Source organism: Dromiciops gliroides, chromosome 1 (genome assembly GCF_019393635.1).
Source record: "Dromiciops gliroides isolate mDroGli1 chromosome 1, mDroGli1.pri, whole genome shotgun sequence".
Classification (NCBI taxonomy): Eukaryota; Metazoa; Chordata; class Mammalia; order Microbiotheria; family Microbiotheriidae; genus Dromiciops; species Dromiciops gliroides.
This window is the reverse complement of record NC_057861.1, coordinates 583,445,682-583,473,529: the sequence shown is the minus strand read 5'-3', so window position 1 is coordinate 583,473,529 and position 27,848 is coordinate 583,445,682. Positions and strand designations below refer to the sequence as shown.

At 36.3% G+C, this 27,848-nt stretch overlaps 1 protein-coding gene across 1 annotated transcript in view; it reads right to left on the bottom strand.

Annotated features, from left to right (window-relative positions):
* SNX29 (sorting nexin 29) overlaps positions 1–27,848 on the bottom strand; it is a 673,154-nt gene that overhangs the window by 456,906 nt on the left and 188,400 nt on the right. Inside the window, exon 14 of the mRNA XM_043964582.1 lies at positions 5,843–5,925. Within this exon, the coding sequence (XP_043820517.1) occupies positions 5,843–5,925 (83 nt within the window). The remainder of the gene's footprint in view (positions 1–5,842; positions 5,926–27,848) is intronic.

The window sequence follows — 27,848 nt, the reverse complement described above, 5'->3', positions numbered from 1 at the left end:
TTATTACACCTCTTTACATTTCTTTCTACTCCAATAGCTTCTTCATTTTGTCTCCTACATTTTGTCTCTCCCCTCTCTGACACACCATTCATAGAACTGGCAGAGTGATATTCCTAAAGCACACATATGACCGTGTCACTTCCTTGCTCAATAAATTCCAATAGCTCTCCATCACCTCTAGAAGCAGATACAAACTCCTCTATTTGGCATATGAAATGTTCCATAACTGGTTCCAAATGACCATTCATTTCACCCTTTCTATAGTATTCTTCTTCACACACTCCCAATCCACCCACACCATTCCTTTTGTTCTTCACAGCATTCCCTCTAACTCCTCTGGCTCTGCCTGGAATGTCCTCACTTCGACCTCTCAACATCCCCATGTTCCTTCACACAGCTCACTGTAGAACCACTGCAGAGCCTACAAAGCTGCTAGTACCTCCCCTTCCCACTCCCAAAGAAAATTAACTTCAATTAATTTGTCATCTAATTTGTATGTAGTTTTATCTGTGTATTATGTCTCTCCCCAAAAAAGGTAAACTCTTCGAAGGCAGAGTTGATCTTCTTTTTACTCTGTATCCCCAGTGACTAGCACAGTGCCTGACATAGGAGGCACTTAATAATTGAATGACTGATCTCCATTCACAATGCCATCCTATCATGTCAGTTTCTCACTAAGAGGTGTGTCGGTTGAAAATATATGGGCGTTGGGGCAGCTAGGTGGTGTAGTGGATAGAGCACAGGCCCTGGAGTCAGAAGGACCTGAGTTCAAATCTGGCCTCAGATACTTAACACTTACTAGCTGTGTGACCCTGGGCAGGTCACTTAACCCCAATTGCCTCACGAAAGGAAGGAAGGAAGGAAGGAAGGAAGGAAGGAAGGAAGGAAGGAAGGAAGGAAGGAAGGAAGGAAGGAAGGAAGGAAGGAAGAAAGGAAGGAAGGAAGAAAGAAAGGAAGAAAGAAAGGAAGAAAGAAAGGAAGAAAGAAAAAGAAAATATATGGGGGTGCCTGCCTCGGTTCTAGGTTTTAGAGAACTTAGCTGGGGTTTCTAATAAATTGTCTCCTTATAAATTAGAGGCTATGGTACCAGTCTTTGGCATTAAGCATTTATTAAAGCATATTAAATGTTAGTAAAGAGAGAGTACATAGCTCTGAAAGTTCAGAAGCCCTACATTACCTAGGATAGAAAGAGAGTGAGGGGGCTGCGTGGCTGCCTCCTCCAGTGTCCCAGCCAAGAGAGCTTAAACTCCTTGTGGTCTGGAGGAGAGGCGGCCCTTACACACTGCTCAAAGCTAATTGGCTAGCATCATTCAAATCTATTGGTTTACTGGACTTAAAGGTGGTCCATATGAAAATGAGCAGTACATGCTAAGGTCAGAGTCCAGAGGACAGACCATTTGAGGGGAAAGGCTTTCAGGTAGGCATAGTTTTAATCTCTATTTTCTCTATTCAGTCTTAGCTCCAACTTTACTGCCTCTGAGCTGGCTCTGAAAGAGATCAGGCTCCCGATGGGGGACCTCTGGGACCCCCAAAACCCATTATTTTCTCACAGAGGCAACATTAAGTGAACAGAATGCTGGACTTAGAGAAGGCTTAGATTCAAATTCTGCCTCTGATACTACCTGTATCAAGTCATAACCTCTGTTAAATCATTTCTTCATTGGTAAAATGGGAATAAGAATGTCTATAATGTCTATCTAAAAGAGTTGTTCAAAGGCTAAAATGAGATAATGTATCTAAATATCACATCATCATCTTTATGATGTAGGTCATGAGATGTAGTGCTTGATGGTGATATAAGATTATCTAATCCAAATGTCTCATTTTAAGACCACAGAAGTGAAATACTTCCCCAACCTCATATAACTGTGAGAGCACAGATACTTGGATTCCCCATCTGTATCTATATTCTGGCACTTAACCTTGGGATACTCAAAAAGTCATAGAAGTGTTAGACAGTGAAAGGACTTGTGGATCTAAAGTTAGAGGCTCTTGGTTTAAATTTTGGCTTTTCTACTTAATACTTATGTGACCTCATGCATTTACCTTGTCTAACAGGCACTTAGGAATATAAGCCTGAGCTAGCTCAAAAAAACAAAATTATATGTGCTTTGCTTAAAAAAAAAATAGAAATGCTTTGGGAGCATGTACCCATAAGATCATCTGTCTCCAAAATTACTGACCTCCTAAGTTGTTCTAACCTAGTTCCTGAGAGCCCAGGGAAATTATTTCTACGGAAAATGTATGGAATCTATGAAAAAACAGAGTTGGTTGGTTACCAAGCAGGCAACAAATCAGCAATGACACAAGAATGGATTGTTGGGATTTTTTTTCCTTTTGTTTCTTGGAGCTACTACAATCTAAACAACATTTGAAATTGTTCCCAAGGCTTCCTTATCCATCAAATCGTTACATTTTTCCTTCTCTTCTGGATGCTGATTAGTGAGATTGCTTCTATTAACAGGCCATTTCTCCTCCCTAGTGTCCCTATGCCTACTGCAGATTAATTAAATGAAGCCACCAATGAAAGCTTATAACTTTGAAATTAATCACTGTGGAACAGAGACATGATATCAAGAACAAAGAACACTGACGAACATGTCTAGTTAGACAGTGGAGGAAGAAAGAGGGAAAGGTTTTATTGACACTGTGAAAAATATTTAGTATAAATCAAAAAAATTAAAGCATCACATTAAACTTGTGATGGCCTTCAACACAACTAGGTTGACATGTTTGTCCAAAATTATGCACATGTTGGTGACAGTACTTGGTATGGAGCTGAAGACATACATAAACTCCTAAATTCAAAAGCTCAATCTGCCAAATAAAAATATTGATAATAATATGCCATCTGTTGCCGAGTCCTATCAATTCTACCTTCTCTTAGAAACCCCCTCCTCTCCTCTGACACTACCACTACCCTGTGTGGGGCCTAATCACTTCATGCCTGGACAACAGCAATAGGCTGCTGGTTTGTCTCCTTACCTCAAATTACAATCCATCCCCCACTCTGTTACCAAAGAGATCCTCCTAAAGCACAAGTTTGACCATGATACTCCTTTCCTCCCCTACTCAGTAAACTCCAGTAGCTCCCGAATACCTCCAAGATGAAATATAAAATCCTCTATTTGGAATTCAAAGCCCTTTTTAATCTATTCCCATCTACACCTCTGGAGTCTTCTTATACCTTACTCACCCCATAAATACTCCATAATCCTTGCTATTCCTTCAACATAACATAGCATCTTCCTTACCTGTGCCTTTGCACCCATATTTATGTGGTTAGGTGGTGTGGTGGATAGAGTGCCAGGCATGGAATCAGGAAAACTCATCCTCCTGAGTTCAAGTCTGGCCTCAAACACTTACTAGCTATGTGACCCTGGGCAAGTCACTTAAATCTGTTTGCTTCAGTTTCCTCACAATCAGACACAACTGAAAACAACTGAACAACACCCATACTTGGAATGCTCTCCCTCCCTGTGTCCAACTATGAAAATTTGTTTTGAATTTGAAATCAATGTCCATAATGAAATTAATTTGAAATCAATGTCCATAATAGAAAGAGTTCTGAATTTGGAGCAAGAGGATCTATTTTTGAATCTGCATCTACCTGGGTCACTTGAATCTGAGTCTACCTGGGTGACCTTGGGCAAGTTACATTACTTCCCCTGCCATGTGATTCCTCATTCCCATTCCCCTCAACCCTTCTATTCCAAAGATTCAGCCTAACTCTATCCAGTCTGTTCCATAGGAAACAAATTTCTCTCCATCTTAAATCTATTCCTTTCCTACTCTTTCCATCTACTAGCTCTTATGGAAACTCAGTTTCCCCTTAATGATACAGCCTCCCTGGTCACATTTCCCACTACTGGTTGTGCCTTCACTCATTTTCCTTGGCTCACTGGTTAAGGGGTTGAGGCAGGGAGTTGGAAAACAACTTGCTCCCCATTAGTGCTTCCAGTTTTTCCCCTTCCTCCTTCATTCAATAGCCTCTCTTCCTTTGAAGTTCATGCTATTCATATCTTCTACCCAATCAAAATCCTGGTAACAGCTGTCCACACACCCCTGTCCCCACCCTGACCCCATCACTCCCACCCCTCATCACTGCCTCTCCTTCTTCAATGCACCTGGCTGACAATTTTTCTTTCTTCCTCAACCCCTGCCCTCTTACTAGGGGACTTCAGCACACATATTGATTCCCCCTCAAATACCCTAAATACTCAGTTCTTCAATCTACTCACCTCCCATGAGCTATGCCTCTACCCAACCTCGGCCACACACAAAGATAGTCAGATCCTTGATCTTGCCATGATGCATAAATGTACCACTTAGATGTTCAAGAATTACAAAATCCCCTTATCTGCCTACCTCTCCCCTTGCCTTCCCATACAAAACCTTTCTCTTCATAAGCACTGTGCCCTCCAATCCCTTTTACCCCTTAATTCTCTTCCAGGCTATCTCCCCTACACTAGCCACTCTCCTCTATATCTTGACCCCCTGGTGAACCAATTCAACTCAAGGGTTGTTTATTGTCAGTATCTTTTGATATGTACACTACCTGTCAGTTTATATTTTATATATTTATACAACTCAGGAATAGTTCATAACAGTTAAGATTCACAATAAAAAATATATATCATATATATGTATATGTACAAATATAAACATTACAGATTAGCCAGAATGAAACTTAAACTAAAAGAAACAACCTTTAGGATAAACTCAGTTTGGATTTTGTACTATTTAATGAGTTTATGTCACAAGGCATAAGCAAATTCAAATCCTACTTCCCTCTATGAGGTGACAAGTCCACACAGTGTAGCTAAGAGAATATGGTCACATAAAATAATCTTAAATTTTCTTGTCAAAACATTCCTTATAGGAAGTCATGTTGTATATGGATACATTTAGTGTCATTGCCAGGTACCAAATGTGTGTGTTATCTTAGATTCTCTTGGCAGCTAGGTGGTTCAATAGAGTTCTGGGCCTGGAGATAAGAAAACCTGAGTTCTTTAGCCTCAGATACTTACTAGCTGTATGACCCTGGGCAAGTAATTTAACCTCTGGCTGCCTCAGTTTACTCAATTGTAATATGGGGATAATACTAGCACCTACCTTGCATGGCTATTGCAATGATCAGATGAGATAATATTTGTAAAGTACTTAGGACATCGCTTAGTATGTGTGTGTATGTGTGTACATATTTATGTATATGTATACACATGTACATATATACATATATATAGTAGGTGCCATATAAATGATAACTATTATTACTATGATTAAATTCATTGTCAAGAATTCCTTTCCTGATGATTTTTTGAGAAATATTTAATGAAAATTGTGATAGCTAACTTGGGGCCAAAAACAGAAGTAGAAAAATTTTCTTGCTGTTCTGTATGAGTTTGGATTTTGTGTCTACCTTATTTCTGGATTTGGAACATGATGAGAGATAATCATTTGCCTTTTCAGCATCATTTCCAGAGGTTTATTATTTTTTTTTAATTTCAGAACAGAGCTATAAGAGATTGTAGGCATACTAGTTAATAACTCAGAAAACAAATGTCCCCTCACCAATTAATAGAATTTAAGAGCTAGAAAGATCCTTATGAGGTAAAAAGTCTACCTGAAGCACACAGGGGTAAAGTGAGTTTCCCATGGTCAACAGAGAGGTAGAACCAGAACTAGAATTAGGTGGTCTCCTAATTCCCAGTCCAATGCTCTTATTACATTAATAACATATCTTGAAATAAATTTTAAAGGAGCTTTCATTACATTAATTTGCTTAAGTTGTGGCCAATACTATATCGTGGGGGAGAGGGGGGGTTCCCCTTTTGCTCACCTTCAGCTGTTTGTCCTTCTCTTTTCAGCATTTGGACAGCTCCTACATACTTCTTCAGTTGTACTTTCAGCACTTCATTTTCTCTGCAAGGGAAAAAAAGAATTTTTAAAAGGATATTAACACATGAGCAAATTAGAGGCAGAAAAACCTATATAAAGAAAAACATGTGCTGTGCTTCCTATAAATATTAATGTTCAGTCAGTCTTAAAGATTATTATCGCTGGGAAAATACAAAAATGAATTTGGTAACAGAGGAAAGACTGGGCATGCTTGGGTAGAACCTTCAAGAGCTATTTTTCACAATAGAAAAAATACTAAGCTAAGTGGCTCTAGCACACACTAATTCAATATGTTTATTCTAAAGCCAGGTTGTTTTATTCTATAAATGAAGAATGTAGCTGTTAAAATTTTTAAGGTTTGTAACACCATTTCCATATGTTATCTGGTTTGATTGTCACAACAACCCTAGGAGATAGGCCTTTGAGTTATACTTATCCCATTTCAGATATGATAAAAGAGAAGCTCAAAAGGTAAAGTGACAAGTCTATGGGCACGTGACAAGGGGTATTAAGGACAGGAAGTGAAAACAGGTATTTCTGGCCCCAAATTCAGCATTCTAGCTGCTATATTGTACTACATCTTAAACTTAATCTGTAGTGTTTTGGTAAAACTTATTTGTGATAAAATCATTTTTCCAGTTTTTAGCTGACTCATTTGGGAGGGGCCACACCTGGCCTACCCTGAAGTTACATATGCTACTGAGGTCAGAAGGAGAACTCTCCATAGGCAGTTTTTGAAGGACCTCCCCTTTTTGGGGAGGAAGATTGAACGCTCCATGAGGGGAGGCAGAGGGACTTCTGGAAAGCTAGCTCTCTCTCTGTCCTCTCCCCTTCCAGTGGCGCAAACAACAGCAGACTTTCCAGGTGTTTGTGAGTTAATTACAGAAAACCCTGCATTCCTTTGAATTGGCTTAATTAGAAACGATCTGGGGATTGCATAGGCTAAGTTTAGAGTTAAGAGTATTTATCTGTATTTCTTTTTTCCTATTTCCTTATCTTTGATTTTATTAGTTTCATCTTTGTCATTTAATTAAGGTTCTTTTCTTATTGGCCTGGGAGAAATATCTAAAAAGGACAGTTCAGAGGGGAGGGTGAAGCTAAAAGGTCCCTCATATTTCTGGGACCCCAATATTTAGGTGAGTCACCCAATTAATGCTCCATATATCAAATTTTGGCCCTCACAGTACTTTGAGGATAGCTGTTACCCCAAGGAATATTTCCAAAGCAAAGTTGAACTAATCACCAATTAGGCAAATTGCAACACTACTCTGTAACTTATACATAGGACTAACCTACAAAGGTCACTCACAATGAAGTGAATGCCCACCCTGGAGTCTGGGCAACATGGACACACATTCACTCTTAGTATGTATTAGACATGAGAATTTAAGCAAGTCATTTAATTTTTATGCACCTCAGGGAATTCTCAAGGGAGTATTTAATAAATCATAGAGGGGCCGATGTTACCTTCTTCAGCATTGAAAAAGATGCACATGTGCAAGCACACACTTAATTATTTTTTAAGCCTGTATTAACCATCTAATAATAAGCTGGATCAGGGAAAACACCCAACTGTTGTTTTTTGTTTTGTTTTTTAAAGCATCCAGAAAAAAAATTGCTTCTTCCTCTTGAGCAAGAGCAACACGTATTCATATAGGGAATAAATGATGTCTGCTTTGTTTTATGTTTTATGTTTTGGCTTCAACCTGAAGAAAGCTGTAAATTCCCATTTTTTACGGTTTTAGCTCCCTCTAGTGATACCATAAGCCTGGAGTTCCTCTGTGTTGGTAGAGATATGAAGAAAAAAAAAAAAAAAAACCCAAACCACTGTAATTGGATTAGGCCTTAAAGCCCCAAGGTCTGGCACAGAACCTTGGACTTAAAGAAACCTGTGTTCAAATATCAGCTCTGACATGTATGACTACTGAACCAAATGACCTTTCTAAACATATGCTTCCTCATTTATTAAATAGGAATGATATTTGCATTAATTATTTCACATATTTTGAGGAAGATGCTTTCTCAATTACTCTGATTATTTTATTTTGACTCTGGCCTTTCATATGCAATATCATGAAAGGATTATAATAAAGAAAGAATCATAGGATCAGAGATCCTATGTCAGAAGGAGCCTCAAAGATATCTGACTTTTATGGACAACTAAGATTTGCAAAGCATGTGATATGCATTATCATATTTGATTCTCACAACACTGCAAGGCATGTACTATATGGGAGGATTTTAAAACAATATGATTAGGTCTTTCCTGAGGTCTCTAAATTAAAAATGAAAGCTCTGAAAACTATAAATAAATAAGTTTCCCTTTAATTCACAAGCCAATTCTATTCTTCAGTGGCTTTTTCTAGAGGTAATTGATTTTCTGTCTCTGTAATAGGAAGAAGTATTAGCAAACTAATTGGCTAACTGTGTAAAACCAGAAAGGTGGGTTAAGGGGAAAAAACTGTCTCAAAGAAATTTTAATTTTCCTTTCTCTTGAAGCTTTTTCTCTCCATTTCCAAGCTCTAAATTTGAATTCAAGTCACATACTTTTTTTTTCCCCAAGAAAAAAGTAAAGTGAAAATACAATTTAGACATGTTTCTATATTATGGAAATTTAATAAAAACAGCACATAGAAAAACATTTTACAGGTGACTGAATAGATAGGTTATCTGTTTTTATTTGTCAAAATCCTCAGACTGTTGCTCAGCTCATACATTTGGATCAGACAGTCTCCCAGCACTTTGTTCATCTCAATGTATCTTTCCAGACTGAAGTATTTAATATACTTCCTTTTTTCTGGTCTTTTTTTTTCTTTAAGAATACCATAAGAATCCATCTAAAACTGAGTCTGATAAATAAAAAGCAGTAAGATTTTAATAAAAGTACAATTCCAAACAAGATGATGGGAGACTGTGGGTAAAATATCAACAAATACATGGAGATATTTCAGCCTTGTAAAGGCAAAAGAAAATTTTGCAGTGAAAAAATAGTTGAAGATTGAACTGATCACTTTTTTAGGGGGTGAACTGACATTTGGGTCACTAATATGTATTACATAAATTCTATAAATGAATGATACCCAAGATACAATTCTCATGCTTAGAAAGGTATTATAAATGATATTCAGCTTTAAATCTATGATCCTTTATAATCTTAATAAGCAATTAACTCCTGGACAAAAACAAGCCTGAGCACATTCACATTCCAATCAACCAAAAGAGTAGGTCATTTAAATTGTTTGAGAAGATTGAGGAAAAAAAAAACACCTTGATATAAATAGGTTGCTTTGGGAGCAAAGTCTCCCCTACCAAATTTACCCAGTTATCTCAGCAATTCTTAGAATTGTTTATTCATCCCCCTAACTACACATCTCAATAGAGAATTTATATGAAAGACAAACTTTTGGTTGGAAAAGATATGGTGTACTCAATCACCTATTGACATAAGGGTTTAGGAACCTAGAATTGTACTCACATGCTCCCTCAGAATTCAGTTCATACCCTGACTCTAGGGTCATTCGTGGGGCTATTCTTTAATGAAACTAACAAATCATTTATTTGTTGGAAGGCCATGTGACACCAAAGATTGTTTCTTTCATCTTTAGCCTCATTATTTACATACACATTAAAATCCCTCAATGGTACAGAGCAGCAACAATGTAAAAGACAAAAGTAGGCACAAAAAAAGTAAATGTACTGGGAAGGCTACAATCATTTTTAATAAGTACCAGTAGGGACTTAAAGAAATATTCCTCTCAGTCTTTAAGGTGTACTCATTCAGTTTTCATGGGTTTCACTTATTCAGGAAAGCAGTTTTAACTTTCTTAGCATTGGGTAAAAGGAGAGAGAATAAAACTATACATCACAGGGAGGAAAAATTAAATTCATTTAACAAATATTCATTGAATCCCTTATTGTGTGCCAAGCCTTTTACTAAAATGCAAGATAAGATTAATTTTTAAAAGGTGTATTTAAGAGATTGTCCCTCCTCATGTAGTGCTTTTACAATCTTAATTGGAGGCAAAGAAACATATATATATATGACTATGCTACAAAAAGCGTACAAAATGTCATATGAAATCAAAGCAGGATGGATCCTACTAATGGAGGCAGGAAGAGAGAGGAAGAACAAACAAGTTTTTCATGGAGGAGGTGGCATTGAAGTTGGACTTTAAAATATAAATTTCAATAGGCAAAGAAAGGAAACTGGGACATTTTAGATGAGCTCAGAGAGGAAGGAATGAGCAAATGAGTTTGGTAGGGTGTGTGGAGGAGAGTAGCCTCATAGATTGAAAGCCAGAAGGGATCTTAGAAATTATCTGGTCCAAATCCTTCATTTTTTAAGTGATAAAACTGGGGCACAGAGATTAAGTGACATGTCCAAGAATAAGTTACCCAAATACCAAGTGGATGAGGCAGAATTTGAAGCAGGGTGAACTGAGTATAAACCCAATAACAACTTCCAAAGACAATACAGATGCATTTGTAATTAAGTATCCAATATAGCTTTAAGTATACGAACAATTAAGATTTGGAAATCTTTGGGGGGGGGGGGGCGGTAATAGGTTTTTGTTATAATGTGATCACTTAGCATGGAATTTTAACCGTACATTATCATTCAGGATTCCTAATCAGAAATTATGTAATGTCCCAAAATAATCCTTGAACTTAAATCTAGTAATTTTATAAGCTATATTTACTATTTGGGGAAATTAGATCCTATGCCTAGCATTTTTCTTTATATAACTCTTCTAAAGAGATTTTGTTTTTACCAAGGAGGAATAATATGAGATAAGACTAGAGAAAACAGTTCCAAATTATGAAGAGCCTTGAATGTCAGACAAAGAAATCTGAACTTTATTCAGTGAGCAAAAGGCTTAGAACCACTGAAGATTTCTGAGAAAAGGGGCAGCTAAGTGGCTCAGTGGATAGAGTACTGGTCCTGGAGTCAGAAGGACCTGAGTTCAAATCCAGTCTCAGACCCTTGACAACTTGCTAGCTGTGTGACCCTGGGCAAGTCACTTAACCCCAATTGCCTCACAAAAAAAAAAACAAAAACAAAAAAAAAGACTTCTGAGAAAAGGAATGACATGACCAGAGGAATTAAAAAATCTTCTTGCTTTAAAGGAAACAGACTGGATAATAATAGCTAACATTTCCATATGCATTATATCCTCCATTAGAATGGGGGCAGAGATGTCTTTCTTTTTCTCATTTGTATCCCCTATGCTTAGCACCATACCTGGCACATAACAATTAAAAATGTTTACTGAACTGAATTTTTTTTTCTTTTTTTAGTGAGGCAATTGGGGTCAAGTGACTTGCCCAGTGTCACACAGCTAGCAAGTGTCAAGTGTCTGAGGCTGGATCCTAACTCAGGTACTCCTGACTCCAGGGCCGGTGCTCTATTCACTGTGCAACCTAGCTGCCCCTGAACTGAATTTTCAAACTTTATGGTATCAGGATCCCTTTAAACTCTTAAAAATTTTGAGGATCCCAAAGAGCTTTTCTTTATGTGGCTGATAGCTATTTATATTTACAATATTAGACATTAAAATTGATCATTTTTAAAAATTATTTATTTTAAATAATAGTAAAACCATTATGTTAATGTAAATACCATTGTTATAAAAACATTTTTACAAAACAAAAGAATTTAGTAAGAAAAGTATAATTTTATATATTTGCAAATCTCTTTAATGTATAGCTTAATAGAAGACAGCTGGATTCTCATCTGTTTCTATTCAGTCTATTTCAAAATACAGTTTTGATTGAAATATATGAAAATCCAGCTGCACAAAGACAAATACTTAGAAAATAAGAGAAGAATTTTAATAGGCAAAAACTATCTTAGTGTTATTATGAAAATAATTTTGACCTCATGGACTCTTAAAAAGGCTTCTGGGACCCCCAGGATCCACTGACCATGCACTAAGAAGCATTGCTCTATGCAATGTACCGCCTAGATTCCTTAGCTAGAATGGAATAAAGAAACAACTTAATGGCTGAGTGCCCTCTCTGGGATCAGAGAGAGAAAGTATTTCAGGAAAAATTAGCTGCAAAACTGCTTAGTAAGGCATAGCCAAAACTCTAAGCAAATGCTAGAGCAGAAGTTCTTCACCTTTTTGTGTCAGAGGATCTTTTTGGAAATCAGATGAAATCTATAGATCCCTCCTCAGTGTTTGTTGCCTACATTCATGTGTGTTGTTTAAAATCTAAATGTGATGTCTAAAAAATCTGAAGTGTGGTCGCCTTAAATTAGAAGCTTTAGCACCAGTTTTTGGGCACTAAGCATTTATTAAAGCATACCAGGTATTCACATGGAGTTCAGAAAGTTAAGAAAAGGCCTATCTAGCCTAGAGTTCCAGCCTGGTCTGGTTCTTCCTCAAGTCCTCTGCCACAAGCCTGTTTCAATCGCAAACTCCCCTCAAACTGAGTGTGGAAGCTTTTTATAGGTCTGGAGGAGAGGTGGTTCTTATACACTGCTTCAAGCTGATTGGTAGGCGTCATCCAAATCCATTGGTTCACTGGATTTGAAGGTGGTCTCAAGTTAAGTTCAAAGTCTTTAGCTTCTGAGAACAATGCCTCTTTAAGGGCCAGCCAGGTGTGGTTACAATCTAATTAACTTGAAGTAGGCTAATCAGCAGTCAATCATTCTCACTTAATTCAATCAGTTTAGATTAATCTCCAGGTAAGCCTTTGGGTATCTGCCAAATCCCATTATTTTCTCACACATGTTTGACAGAAATGATAAATTTCCAACACAAATTAGGGAAAATAAAGATGTAGTTTTTTTCCCATCCAAGTTCACAGACCCCTTGAAATCCTCGAAATTGAGTACATAGACCCTAGTGGGGGAGAGGGGATAAAATTCTGAATTCTTTTCAAAAAACATTTTAAATCTACCAAAAAAAATCAGCACTATAACAAGACTGCTCCAAGTACAATACTGTAAACAAGGATAGGAATTTTTCAAAAAGGTATGTTCCTTACTGCCAACAAGCATTTATTAAAGAGTTTACTATTTGGAAGGGTTGTGGGAAAACTGGGATGCTAAACCACTGTTAGTAGTTTGTGAAAAGATCCAACCATTCTGGAGGGTACTTTAAAACTATACCCAAAGGGCTATCACACTGTGCATACTGGGGCAACTAGGTGGTGCAGTGGATAAAGCACCAGCTCTGGATTCAGGAGGACCTGAGTTCAAATCTGACCTCAGACACTTAAAACTTACTAGCTGTATGACCCTCATAGAACTGTCCATACCCTTTGATCCAGCAATACCACTGCTAGGTTTATATCCCAAAGACATCCAAAAAAAGGAAAACCTATTTGTACAAAGAATATTTATAATGGCTCTTTTTGTGGAGGCTAAGAACTGGAAATCAAAGGAATGCCCATCAATTGGGGACTGGCTAAACAAATTGTGATATATGATGGTGATGGAATATTATTGTGCTATAAGAAATGACAAGCAGGATGACTTCAGAAAGGCCTGGAAAGACATGTATGAAATGATGTATTGTGAAGTGAGCAGAACCAAGAGAACACTGTACACACAGACAGCAATATTGTTTGATGAAGAACTGTGAATGATTTGACTATTCTCAACAATACAATGATCCAAGACAGTTCTAAAGGACTAAAGATGAAACGTACTATCCACCTCCAAAGAAAGAACTGATATTGATGGAAAAGACTGAAGCAGGCTCTTTTTCACTTCCTTTCATTTTTTTTCTTTTAATCATTTTCTTGTACTAAATTACTAATATGGTCATATTTTACATAAGCGTACATGTAGAACCCATATCTAACTGCTTTCCACTTCAGGGAGGAGGGAGAGGAAGGAGGGAAGGAGGGATAAAAATTGGAACCCAAAACTATAAACAAAAATGTTTATTACATTTAAACATTTTTTAAAAATAAAATTTCTTTAAAAACAAGGTTTACTATGTGCCAGGCACTGTGCTAAGCCCTTGGAATACAAATATAAACAGAAAGACAATCACTGCCCTCAAGGAGCTTATGTTCTCATGTAAAGTCTTCCAGTAGCTTCCTTTTATATTACACAAGGAAAAGTACTGCTTCTAGACTGTCATCATAAAATATGTTACATACCACATACTTTCAAATAGGAATACAAACATACACATGGTCATAGAAATAAAAAATAAAGCCTAATGATCCAAGGTATAAAAATGATGGCCCTAGAATTATCACCCTGGAGGGAAAAAATCATTCTATACATAGGAGCAAGGACAAGATCAAGCCTCCTGTTGGCAGGTTTGCTTTGCTCTGGTACACAAACACAGACTATATCCAGGTCCACAAATCTGTCTCATAAATATGTGACTGGTCATAAGTAAGACAGAGAAAGTATTAGAAAAATAATCACAAATATATTACTAGGCATGGAAAAGAAAATATAAGTTCAACTAATATGGATCAATAGCAAGATCGTATAGCAAAAATGACATAACTTGATACATGTGATGAAAAAAATTGGTGTATTACATGTTTTTAAACTTAAAATAAAGCAAAATGATCTGACTACTAAGAATAACCTGTAACCAGATGGTTTCATTATTTTTGGTTCCTTTCTATAGCATCTTTTTGCTTTCCCATTTTTGTGCAGAAAATAACAGTAACAAAATAAGCTTCTGACAGAGCAGATTTGTCTTCCAAAATTCTTTTCCTTTTAAGAAAGATGATTAGGCAAATGTTAACATAAACAGAAGTGTCAGTATTGAATGTGACACTGGCAGAGAGGTGGAGGGACTTTTCCTAAACTAATGTTCAGGGTGAAATATGAAATTAGCTCATCATCTTGTAAAGGACAAAATTTTCTAAAGACTGAATAAAACTATACATAATAAACTCTGACCAAGGTTCTATTCTTCTATATAGGGATTTACATTACACAGTATATCCACACATATCAAGGGCAGTGCTTGGTATGCATAATAATGAACCTGAAGACCTGCAATGTCCTGATGTGTTTTCACAATCATCAAAAGAAATACAGAGATACAAGCTTCTCAGGGAAGATTTCATATTAAATGCATTTTATTAAATTTCAATTATATGAAAACTACAAATCAACATGTGGTATAGTGATTCTACTCTATTAGCCAGAATATGTGATTAAGGAATATCCCATTCTTCAAATCATGCTGAATTATGAAGAATTTACAATAATTGGGCATTTTTTAATTTAACACATTTGTATGCTTTAGACATATTCCAAGATGATTATCTTTTTCTTTCTATTAAATGTGATAGAGTTCAAATGCCATAAAACAGGTTCATCAAAGGGATTTTATAATTATATTTAATTCTCCTTTCATCTAGCATACTAAAATAACTACAGGACTTGACAACCAGCAAATCTTATTCTTTGATTGCAGTATACTTACATCATCATCAAAAAAAATTATGAAGCATCTGTTCTAAGTACAAAACTACAAACAAGGATAGGAATTTTTCAAAAAGATAATGTTCTTGCCTGTCAGTCAGTCAACAAGCATTTCTTAAGAGCTTACTATGTGCCAGGCACTGTGCTAAGCCCTGAGAATACAAATATAAGCAGAAAGACAATCACTGCTATCAAGGAGATCATGTTCTCATGTAAATTCTAATTATTCTCCAGTGGCTTCCTTTTAATATACACAGGGAAAAATATTACTTCTAGGCTGTTCTCATAAAATACATCACATGCCACAGATGACATCACAGTCATTTATAAATAAAAATGGCAGTAAAAATAATCCCTCATTTTAGATAGTATTTTATATACATTTTCTAATAAACCAGAGTATAGGGACCACAAAATATATAATAACCAACTGAAAAGGGTATAGCATGTTTCATATAGTCAGAGATCACTTTTTTAAAAAGTAAAAATAAGTAATAAATATCAATACTCCACAACAAAAGAAAAACTGCACTGTGGATATAAATGCATATTAATTAACCTTTCCATATCAGATACATCCTACATAAACAACATACCTTGACCACACAACACTGCTGGCTGCTTTAAAAGAGCAGGAAGGCAAAGCAAAGCATCAGGTAAATTGCAAATGCTTGTGAAATATCTGCAAATTACTTCAATAATTAATGTTTGTAAATTGAGGTAATTATTGCTGCCCCCGTGTCAGAATAAACAACTAAGTACTGAAGACAACACTGCTCTGCAAGAATAATTACTTGAAACAAAACTAATGAGCCCTTTCAGGGTATCTGAAAAGGCACAAGTGTCACAACTGCACAACAAAAAGCTACAAAAGCAATCCCCGCCCCACTCCCCAACAAGAATAAACTTGGCCTAATATACCTTGGATCAAGAACATGATACTATTCTTGAATAAGCAACAATCAGCTGTTATAACCAAAGAGAACTGATCATCAGGAACCAAGATTATGATTCAAAAGAATAGTAAAAATAGCATTGTCATACAAATGCTCAACTATAATGGTTCTACAAAAGCAGAGAATGGGAAAAAGAAAATTAAGGTGAGGCAAGGAAGGGGGGAAAGAGTGGAAGAAGGAGAGAAAGAAGAAAATGGAGGAAGAAAAAAGATGGAGGGAAGGAAAGAATGGAAGAAGACAGAGAGAAGGAAAGAATAGAGAGAGGGAAGAAGGAAAGGAAGGACAAGAGGAAAAGGGCATGAAGGAAGAAGAGGGTCAGGGAAGTAAGAGAAGCAGGAAAGGAAGGAAGGAAGGTAGGAAGGAAGGAAGGAAGGAAGGAAGGAAGGAAGGAAGGAAGGAAGGAAGGAAGGAAGGAAGGAAGGAAGGAAGGAAGGAAGGAAGGGAGGAGAATACTGAACTGGGAGGAGGAAAAGAAAGGAGGAAGAAAGGAAGGAAAAGACTGGATGACCAACCATCAAACTACTGTAATAGCACAGGCATGAGATAATGAGGACATGTACCAGAAAAAAGGTTGTGAGTTGAAAGATATATTTAAGAGAAATGCTATAAAGGTTGTAAAGGGTATGTATGTTAGCAATTGACATGTGGGGTGAATGCAAGTGACAAGCCAAGGATACCACTGAGACTATGGGTCTGTGGACCTAGGAGGATGGTGGTGCTCTTGAAATCAATATTATTCCTCCTTTGTTTTCAAAGAATAATGACATCACAAGGTAATTATCTTGATTTTCTTATAAATTGGATTCAAATGAGGCAGGGTTGCTCAAAGTCAAAGCCTCACTCTCTTCCAGAATCATCAAAGTCCAGTGGCAGGACTAAAGTCAAGATGACTGGTGATGGCCCAAGATGCAGTGGATAACCTAGGGTCTTCAATGTCTGACCAAGCTCTAAGCACTCCATTGTGCCTGCTTTGGCCATCATCCTGGCCATTGGAACAAATTGTTCTCACCTGCCCATTTGACCGGGAGAAGTCTTCACTTGCTTGGGCTAGATATCCCCTTAACTCACCAACAAGTTTGAGGCCTGTCAGTTACCCTCAACCTGGTTTATCCTGTTTGTCAAGATGGTATTACCAGGGTGTGGCTGCTGTGAATGCTGCTACAGTTTCTTGGAGCTACAGGTGAGAGTTAGATGACAGGTGGATAAGCAGCCCTGAAAAGGGCTTGGCAGGTCCTCACACCAGAGGTACTAGACCTCTCTGAAGTCCCCAAACACCCCCTTGAAGGAAGGTGAGGACATTAATAAGGAAAGTCTGAAGAGGGGAGAGTTTGGGGAGAAAAGATGAGTCCACTTTGGGATATGTTGAATTTGGGATGTCTATGAGACATCTAGTTAGATAGGTCAAATAAGTAATTGGTGATGCAAGGAGAGATACAGGATAATAGTTAGTCAGAATGGAAGGATCAAGGAAAGGTTTTTTAAGGATACATAAAGAGACACAGGAATGTGTGTAGGCAGCAAAGAAGTAGCCAGTGGATGGGAAGAGATTCAAGATTAGCCAAAGGGTAGAGACAATTGAGGGGGCAACCTGATAGAGAAGAAGGCATGGAATGTGATATGGGTACCTATAGAGGAGTCTGGATTAGGATAACACCAACACCTCACAAAACTAATCATTCAGAAGGAAGAATTTAATTGTTTTTTCCTCTATAAAGTGAGGATGATGATACTCAAGGCACTAACCTCACAGAGTGGTTGTGAGCATCACAGATTATGTATGTGAAAATGGTGTGGTCACATGAGTACTTAACATCTTTGCCTTCTGATCAACTCTGTTTTGAGGCTTTGCCTCCCATCTTTGCAGTTGTTTTTCTTCCTTTACAGTTCCTTTCCAAATTCAAGCTCTTTTCCATCTCTAAAAGAGACCTCTTTCCATTATTTTCCTAGGACTCCTAATTATTAGCCGAGGGAGCAAAATGATGGGCTCCATCAAGCCAGATAATCAGTCTCTGGCTGCACTAAGGGTCATAAGTCAGAATAATCACTAAAATGTAAATCTGTCGAATCTGGACCTATACACCGTTCAGAAAACTGAATAGGAGCTTTTTTCCTCTATCAGTCATCCTAAGGAACAAATATTGCTTAACTCCCCTTTGCACTTTTTCCTCCTTAAAGGTGGGAGGACTTAGATAAAAATTAGGTTCTTGTATTTCTCCTTGACTTTTTGCAGACCTTTTGCTACATTTTTCTGTGCAGTTTCTAATTTCTGCCAGCTGGAAAGAGAAATACATAAAAAGCTTGTCTGGTTTTTAGAGCAGTCTCCCATTTCCATCATTATACTATTTCTTTTATAAGCTCCATCTGATTAGCCACCTGGCAAATTCAGCTCTAGAGCAACCTGTTTTCCCCATTTCATACCTGAGGCCAGGAAAACAACCCAAACACATCAAGTAACTCATGAGGATAATTAGATGCAGATGATATACCCCTCTAAAAGCACCGAATGCAACATGTAATAACTATAGTGTTCTAATCTTAGAACCCCATTTTGTATTCTGTTCTTATTTCTCTTTCTCTCTCTCTCTCTCTCTCTCTCTCACACACACACACACACACACACACACACACACACCCTGCATCCAATCATTCTCCATGGCATATGAGGCAAGACTGCAGCACAAAGTCTTCACAAATGCAAGCTCTATTATTGCTCAACCTCAGGAAAGGAAGCTGAATGCTTTATTGAAAAACAAAGGGAAAGAGAGCAGTCCTGGAAAATCCTTAGGGCTCCAAGATGGTAGACAGCATTTCTAGAGGTGTGAATCCACTATCATTTCTTCCAACTCTAGATAATTGTGAAATGTGCATTTTAACCCTGTAGGTCTCATCACTCCATGGGAATTGTGCAGCAGAGGTGAACTATTTTATAAAATGTTCTAGTCAGAAACTGTAAAATCAAAGTCCTCTCACTCTAAAAGTATTGCTCTCATAATTAAAAAAAAAAAAAGACTCTCAGGCAGAATTGGTGTGTGACCCCCTACCCTCTGAGACTTTAGAATCTACATCACTAGGGGGAAAAATAACATTTGTTGTCAAATAGACAAAGATGCAGGATAAGTAAAACATGAAAAAGCCTCTTATCATAGAGCTATTATCCCAAGAAGCAATATTAGGACAAGAACTTCAGTTATGAAACAATCATAATAAAAATTAATTATACTATAAAGGCCCACTAAGAAGATAGAAGTATTAGGCAGAAGATAGACTGAAACTAATCAAAAATATGGGTCCCCATATTTGGAAATGTTTTACATGATTGCACATGTAACACCTACATTTGATTGCTTACCGCCTGGGGAGGATAGGGGGGTGGAGAGGGGAAGGGAAGGCCCCCATCCTCATTGCCCAAATATTTTTACCTCTTGATCTTGATTTTCCCTTCTGCGAAGTGGACAGTATACTTGCAAGTTATCCACTTTGTTAAGAGCACAATAGATACAACTCCTTTAAGATGAGACACTATTTATAAACATGAAATCACTATTCAGGCTGGATACCTAGAAGAATGGATTTGACAATAGCCTACAAGCACTCAATGTAAGAAAGCTTGCTTTGGAAACATAAATACAACATATTAAATATAAAATTGCATTTGAGAATAACAACACACATGATTGTTATTATTACTATAATAAACATCATAGTTCACTGAAGTTTACAATACCTGATTGCCTACTTCATGGGTATGCTGTAAAGATTAGTGAGGGAAAAAAATCTATAAAGTCCTTCAAGAGGTGCCAAATAAAAACAAAATATAATTACTATTATTATTTAGCAAATTGCTTTGATGGAAAGGAAAAGTACTCCTAGAATAGAAGAGGTATCTTTCTATGACAGATATATATGTGCATGTGTTTTATATACATATATACATATACATATATATATAAAGAGAACTATTAATTCAAAATAAATGTTCCTTTTTCTTGAATCAAACTATTTTTACAAAAACACAATCTCTATGGGGCATGGAGAGCAGAGAGACTATAATTTAAGTGGAACAACAAGAAACAGAATAGCAGAGAGAGAAAAACAAAGGTAGCTTATGGGAGAGAAATCTATTTCCTGTAAGCAAGCACTCAGCTGCTTTGGAATCCAAGTGATAGCCATGAATTTGGAATGTTAGGGAGTGCACCAAGCGGGGAGTGAAGAAATCAAATCACTATTAAAATATAGGTCTAGAGAAATATGCTTTTTTAATTTTAATTTTTTTTTACAAAATGCTGTTTAATTCAGAAGGTTCAATGAAGATACTATTTGAGCCCTAAAATAATTATATATGCACTCCTTCCTATCTCAGCACAAAGGAAGCCCAAAGGGCCTGGGACATTTACAGCCTGTTTCAGAAATGGCAAATTTATTTTCATTTCACAAGTTAATGGTTCAAAAAGTTGACAAAGCAGAAAAAAACCAAATGCTGCCCAAAGCAATCTGTCACTACTGCCAGTGTACACTTGATTAAAACATTTCTTTGCCTCTATTCAATCTCAATAAGCACTTTGGTAATAAATTATTGAAAGACCAGCAAAAAAAGAAATATCTAAATTTAAGAAAAGTCAGTATTCTTGACTCATGTGTCCCAGCATGGCAAAGTCAGTCACTAGATACAAGAAAGTCAGCAAATATTACCTAGAAATCTAATTTTAAAAAACTTTATAAAGGTCAGGGCTTAAAAAGTAAAACTAATTCCCAAGGATTACAAGAATCTCACTAGGCAGAGTAGTGTTAGAGACCATTGGGGAAACAGAGACCCAATGCAAAACCCTACCAATAACATTTTATAAAAATATTAACCCACAGTGGGTAGCTAAATAGCACAGTGGATAAATCACTGGATTCAGGAGGACCTGAGTTCAAATGTGACCTCAGACACTTGACACTTACTAGCTGTGTGACCCTGGGCAAGTCACTTAACCCTCATTGCCCTGCCCCGCCCCCCAAAAAATATTAACCCACAGAAGTAAAGGTTAATAATCCAGGGATGAAATAAACATATTTTGTCAGGGTACCCATCTTAATCAGTTTTGAGCTGATAATAAATTCTGACCCATTATGATTCATTCTGTGCTATTATTAACAAGTTACCTCCACTTCTAATAATCATGGATAGATTCCTTGTCTGGTGTTTTGCTTGCCAAGGAGTAGATTCATTCCTGAAAAAGACATCCTGTGTACTCGGTCTGCTTTTAATGTTATACTTAGTCAGAATGTACTTAATTAATACTATATATCCCATATATAAATTATCAATTTTCAAAAAACTCAATTCAAAAAATGCAATTCAAGCTAATGAACAGTAACCATGAACAAGGCCTGCCTATTTTTCAGACTAAATCTATCTTTTTTCAGCAGTGTGAGAACTCCTTCCACCAAGGCACATCACAACTTGTCTTTAACCTAAGTCTTAGTTGCTTGATTCTCAGAGAAGCCAGTGTATACATGCATAGCTAATAAGTAGACAGGTGGGATCTGACAACTAGTTCAATACTCTACCCATTAAACCATGTAGTCTCTTAGGGCAATATACAACTTCAGAAATGAAGAAATCTTGAGAACACAAAAGGCCAAACACAATAATTCACCCCATCTGATAAGACAACAAGAGTTTCAATGATGCTTCAACTTGCTACTCCTCCCAGTTCCCTGAAAATTCACAAGACATCTGAAATGAGGATGATCTAACAAACAAAGGGCTAAGAGATAAGGAGAGAGGAGATAAGTGCAGAGGAGCTATCCAGGGAAAGTACTAAGGGGAATTTTAGAAGAAAGAAATCAACTTTCACCTGAGGAGTCAGGAAATGGCTTTGGAGTTGGGCTCTGAAGGAATGGAGGGGCTTCACCAGACCAAGATGTGAAGTAGGGAATGGAGTCCGTTACAATCACGTGGAATAGTATGATCATTGAAAGAGGATTGAATTGAAAAATAATAGAGAATAGAGAACAGTCCAATTTGGCTGATGAAGGAATGGCAACACACAACTTATAACTGGATTAGCATAGATCTGAACCCAAGCTTCCTAATTCCAAGTCCAGTGCTCTTTCCATTTCTCTGCCTCTTGAAATAATTTAGATAAAAACTTGAAAATGAGAATTAAAATTCCATCAGTACACAGTTTTTTTTCTCTAATCCTCCTGAAGTCACACAAGAGAAAAAATTAAATAAAATCGGCATTCTCTTCTATTCCCCTAATTTTTCACCTTGGGAAAAGTGGACAAGAAACTATTTACTTACTCATAAACTTCTAAAACAAGAGAATTATGTTTAAAAAATATTTTAAAAGACTTAATTTGTAAAGAATCTTTTCTGTGAAAAGTCCCAAACTCAAAATAAACAAATAGAAAATCCTCTTAAATATGCTGATATTTATAAGTAAGAAGAACCAGAAACTTGGCAGCTCTAAAACAGGCTCCATAGTGGCAATTGTATTTTCATGTATTCCATAACCACCTAACCTATTTATTATTCATTATTTGTGAAGCATCAACAGTGTAATCTTATGTAAAATAAATCTATTCCTTCTGTTTTTAAATGAGTTTTTAGAATTTGTTTGTATTGGCTCAGATGCTTCCTTGAAAGTCAGTAGATGCCACAGGAGGTGGTCTGCCTGTCATCATTAATTCCCCTTCTATCCTGAAGTGGGTCAATTGAAGAGCCTTTGTGTTTGCATGGTTGGTTGAAACTCATTGTTAGAGCTGTCCACCTTTCCTCTGCTGAGCTGCAAGTATTCCAGGCTGCTGATGGGAATGATGAAAATGAGGTGCTTCAGCATTTTTCCTTTTACAGAGGAGACTGATGAAAACCCAGAGTTACTTATCTTGTCAAGATGGGGATTTTTTTTGCCCTCTTTACACCAAGATATGCCAGGTTTCCTGGTTTTCTGAGGCCAAAAGGAATACTGTGAGGCAACTTGCTATCTGGCAGAATTTGCTCATTTAACTTGCTTTAAGCAACCTGAGGCATGGAAAGGAAATGCCCTAGTTATTTCCTGATGGAAGGAAACGTTTGGATAATTGGCAGTACCAACAAGACAGCAAGGGGAGTTTTTAATCTTCTCTCTACTCCAGGATTAAGTTGTTTCAGATAATTGCTACTAGTTATTCAGATTTGCTTTTTCTGCATTGTCAACAAACAACAAAGATGTGGGGAGAACCATATTTACAAGAGTGGTCAAGTGAAAGTTAAAAACAAGTTAAAGCATAAAATATTAAACTTATTTGTAGGTATCTTACATATGTAATACTATTTTATATCGCCCAAACCACAAAGGTAGATAATTCTGCCAACCACAGGAACCCCAATTTCCCTGAGTTAGAATGGCACTGGTATTTGAAACCTATATGAACAGTCATGGTCAACCATTTAATTATTTTAGCACATGATAGTATTTAAAGAAAAGAAATGTTTAGGCTCTTTGTGGCTCTGTCTAGCCTCATTTGTATATTTTGCCTTCAATCTTGCCCCTACTCTCCCATCTTTTCCCCCCACTTTCTGTTTTCCCATACTCTTAAATTACCTTCTAGACTTCCCCACCTTTGCTCCATTTCAAAGGACCAGAAAAATCCCCCTTAAGCAACACCAAATAACACTAGAATGAACACAAGAACCAATATGTACTTCAATTTTATGCAACACTTCTTATTAAATATATAAAAAAACTTGCAGAAAATAACTGGACTAGGATAAATATTTGTTCTGTGTAATTTAGGAAAACATACAAAAAGATACAGGAAGATGATTTAATAGTCAAACACACTGAAAAACATTTGCATGCTAATGGCTAACAATAAAGTGAATATTATTGCCAAAATTTTTAAAAGCAACAACTAGCAATCCATATTACTTTCTCTTTTCTACAAAATCTTAATGATAATGGTCTATACAGGTATGAAGGGTATTCTTGATGAAAATATAATGAGAATGTGGCCAAATTTTCAAAGATGATTTTCTATAGCAGATTATATCTTCATAGTTATACAATTGACTGAAAAATATAGAAAATATATTATCTGTGTTTACTGTTTGAGGATTGTGAAAAAATTTTACTCATTAAAGCAAAACTCATCCTTAAAGTTTCTCTTCCAATAAAGGATCTTGCATGCATTAAAAAATTCCTTCTTAGATGCAAAGAAGATAATTTTATTCAATAACACCCTAATTAACAATATCAAATCAAATATAGGAACCTAATTTTCCAAAAGTATTTAACATTTTCCCCTGAAGATGATGAAGGTTTTCAGAAGCTACTATCTACAGATGACATATTTCATCAATTCCCAGAGTACTCCAGGACATCATCAATGAGATTCCCATTCACTCACAAGAGGTCTGCCTAGACTTTGGGAAAAACCAAGCAGCTCTTTTTGTGGTGACTAAGAATAGGAAATCAAAGGAATGCCCATCAATTAGCTAAACAAGCTGTGGTATATGATGGTGATGGAACACTATTTTGCATATCATATCATAAGAAATAACAAGCAGGATGATTTCAGAAAGGCTTGGAAAGATTTGCATGAACTGATGTATAGTGAAGTGAGAAGAACCAAGAGAACATTGTGCAGACAGCAATACTGTTTGATGAAGAACTGCGAATGACAACTATTCTCAGTAATACAATGATCTAAGAAAATCCCAAAGGACTATTGATACTATCCACCTCCAAAGAAAGAACACAGATTGATGGAACACAGACTGAAGCATGCTGTTTTTCACTTTCTTTCATTTTTCCCTTTTATTCAAATTTTCTTATACAAAGTGAATAATACGGTAATGTTTTACACAATTGAACATGTATAACCCACATGTGATTGCCTCAGGGAGGGGTAGGGGAGGAAGGGAAGGAGAGACAAAATTTGGAACTCAAAACTATAATAAATACATGAATGGATGGATGGATGGATAAATAAGTGAATGGTAGATAAATAATGGTAAATAAATAAGTAGATGAATAAATAAAAGAAAAAATCAACTAAAAAAAATAAAGACCTTATTCTGAGAGACTTTAACCCATTTAACTATGGAACTTCAGCCCTGGGACCCCCCCACTGTTGTATTTAATTCTTTTTCACTGATTTTCACTAATTCATTCAAAAGAGCAGTGTTCATAGTACTTCATTTTCTTCTCTTAATTCAAAATAATTATACAAAGCACTTAGAGAATAAAAAAGAGATTTGATGAAACATTCAATAATAAAGAGTTTCTTCTTTCTTCCAGGTTGAAGGTTGAATTGGACTCATTTTAGCAACATCTGCTTTATTTGCTATTTTGGTAAAAACCAAACATAGTTGTTGGAAGGACCAGTCTCAATCTTTTATAAATGTCTAAAATTAAGTCAACTATTAGTGATGTCACTGTTGATATAGCTAAGGAGGAGGCTCTTCTTTGCCTCCTTAGGGTCCTAAGATAGAATATGTAACTAGGAATTCCCTGAACAAAAGAATGTTCCATCCATCACACCCAGCAATATCTAGTAACAAAGGCACCTTTTTCATTCCCCTGTTCAAACAACAGGCATTACTTTTTTCATTTCAAGTATACTATATCCTACATGGCAAAATCTTAAAAATGTCCAATTCAAAGCCATTCAATTCACAATAAAGTGAATAGCCTAAGATATTAATCCTCCAAAACTACAAAGTAATATATATTTTCTATTTTATAGACCTCTAAAATTTATTCTCAACTTCATGGCATATCCCCTTTTTCATAACATGCCTTCAGAAGACTAGTGACTTTTAGATAATGGAAATAAATTCAAGCTATTATTGTCCAACTCTCAGCTATAAATGCAATGAAACCCTACACCACTTGTATAACTGTCTTTTCTATTCAATTTAGCAAGTAACTGATGCATTCAACTAGGAGTCAAGACACTTGACCAAACTTTTGTCTGCGACACAAAACTTTTGTGTGACCGTGTTTAATTCATTGACCTCTTTAGACTTCAGTTTTCTCAGCCATAACATGAGATTAGACTAGACCATGTTTAAGATTAATTCTAATAATAAAATTTAATCAATCTATAAATTCTACTGAATACTTTCCATATACGCTTAGCATATTTGAAGACACAAAAGAAATAGAATGAGTCTTCCCCTTAGGAATGTTTCAACCTGGTAATTTATTTTTACCTTTTATTTATCCTAGAACATGTTTATAGAATTTAGTTTGTCTGTCTCAGATTTGCACAGACTAGTTGTTCATTGTCAGAAACATTTTGGTACAGGGTATGGTCCTTAGATTTGGAGGCTCAGAAACTCAACTTTATTGTTTTATTTGTGCATAATTAAGTTGTAAGGAGTGTTGCACATTGAATAAATTCAAAAGAGACTAATTCATAAATCAGAAGGGCAATTTACAAATTTACTATGGGGGAACTATCTTTCCAGGAACTGAATTCTTGTGTCCACCACCAAGAGCAATGGTCACAAACTCAAACAGAAATGGGGTTCACTAAAATCTATACGTACATAAGGATCCCTCCAGGATTCATAATGACTTAGGAAACCACATGTTGACATTATGATGTATTTTACTTTTGTGTATTTTGCTAAATATTTCCCAATTACATTTTAATTGGGTTAGGTCAATGCTATAATATCAGGTTGCATGTTTGACAGTTTCGTTCAAGAGAATACCCTTTCAATTAGATAGCTACATTTACATTTAGATAGATAGTACATGGCAAACCAAAGGAGTAATAAGAATGATCATTAGTGGCCAAAGAATCAGAGCAAAAGAAATTGAAAGATCTGAAGAGATATTTCCCTAAGGTTATGATAAACCCCAACGAATTACCCCTGCTCCAATAAAGAATACACCTTCCTAGAGACAGGAATCCTTGTGTCTCCATGTAATACTTCTTACTTACTGTTGGATAAACACTCAAAATTTCTTAATATCTACAAATTTATAAGAGACAGAATGGCCATAATAGAGGTAATAGTAAACTAGAAGTCAGAAAAACTGTACTCCAAAGCCTGTTTCTGCTAAATACCAGCTACTTGACCCTGAGAAGCTCACTTAACCTCTCACCCTCAGTTTCCACATCTATATAAAACAGATATATAATACCTACCATCCCTACTTCATGTGGTTGATATGAATGTAAAATAAAAATATTTGCTCTGAAAAGTAAAAACACCACACTGATATAAATTATTATTATTACTATCCCCCAGCTTTCCTTTGTCTGGTTTCCATATAAAGCATTACTTTCTTTTTTGCATTTGGCATTGTAACATATGTCCATGGTATATTATAAACTTTTAACGTTAGGTTAAATTCTCAGGGATTACATTTTATGAGAGCTGCTTTCAGATACCAAAGATCTCATTATTAGATGACCTCCAAATCATTTCAGAAGAGTTCCTTCTGTTCAGATTCCCATAGATCTCTCCAGTATATGTCAAGTCTAGCTAGTTTCAAATAAAGTATGCTTTGCTAATTTGGTATCTAGATTTTAGGGTATAACTTGCTTTTTCAGTCCTGGAGTTTAATTATACCTATGATAATTAA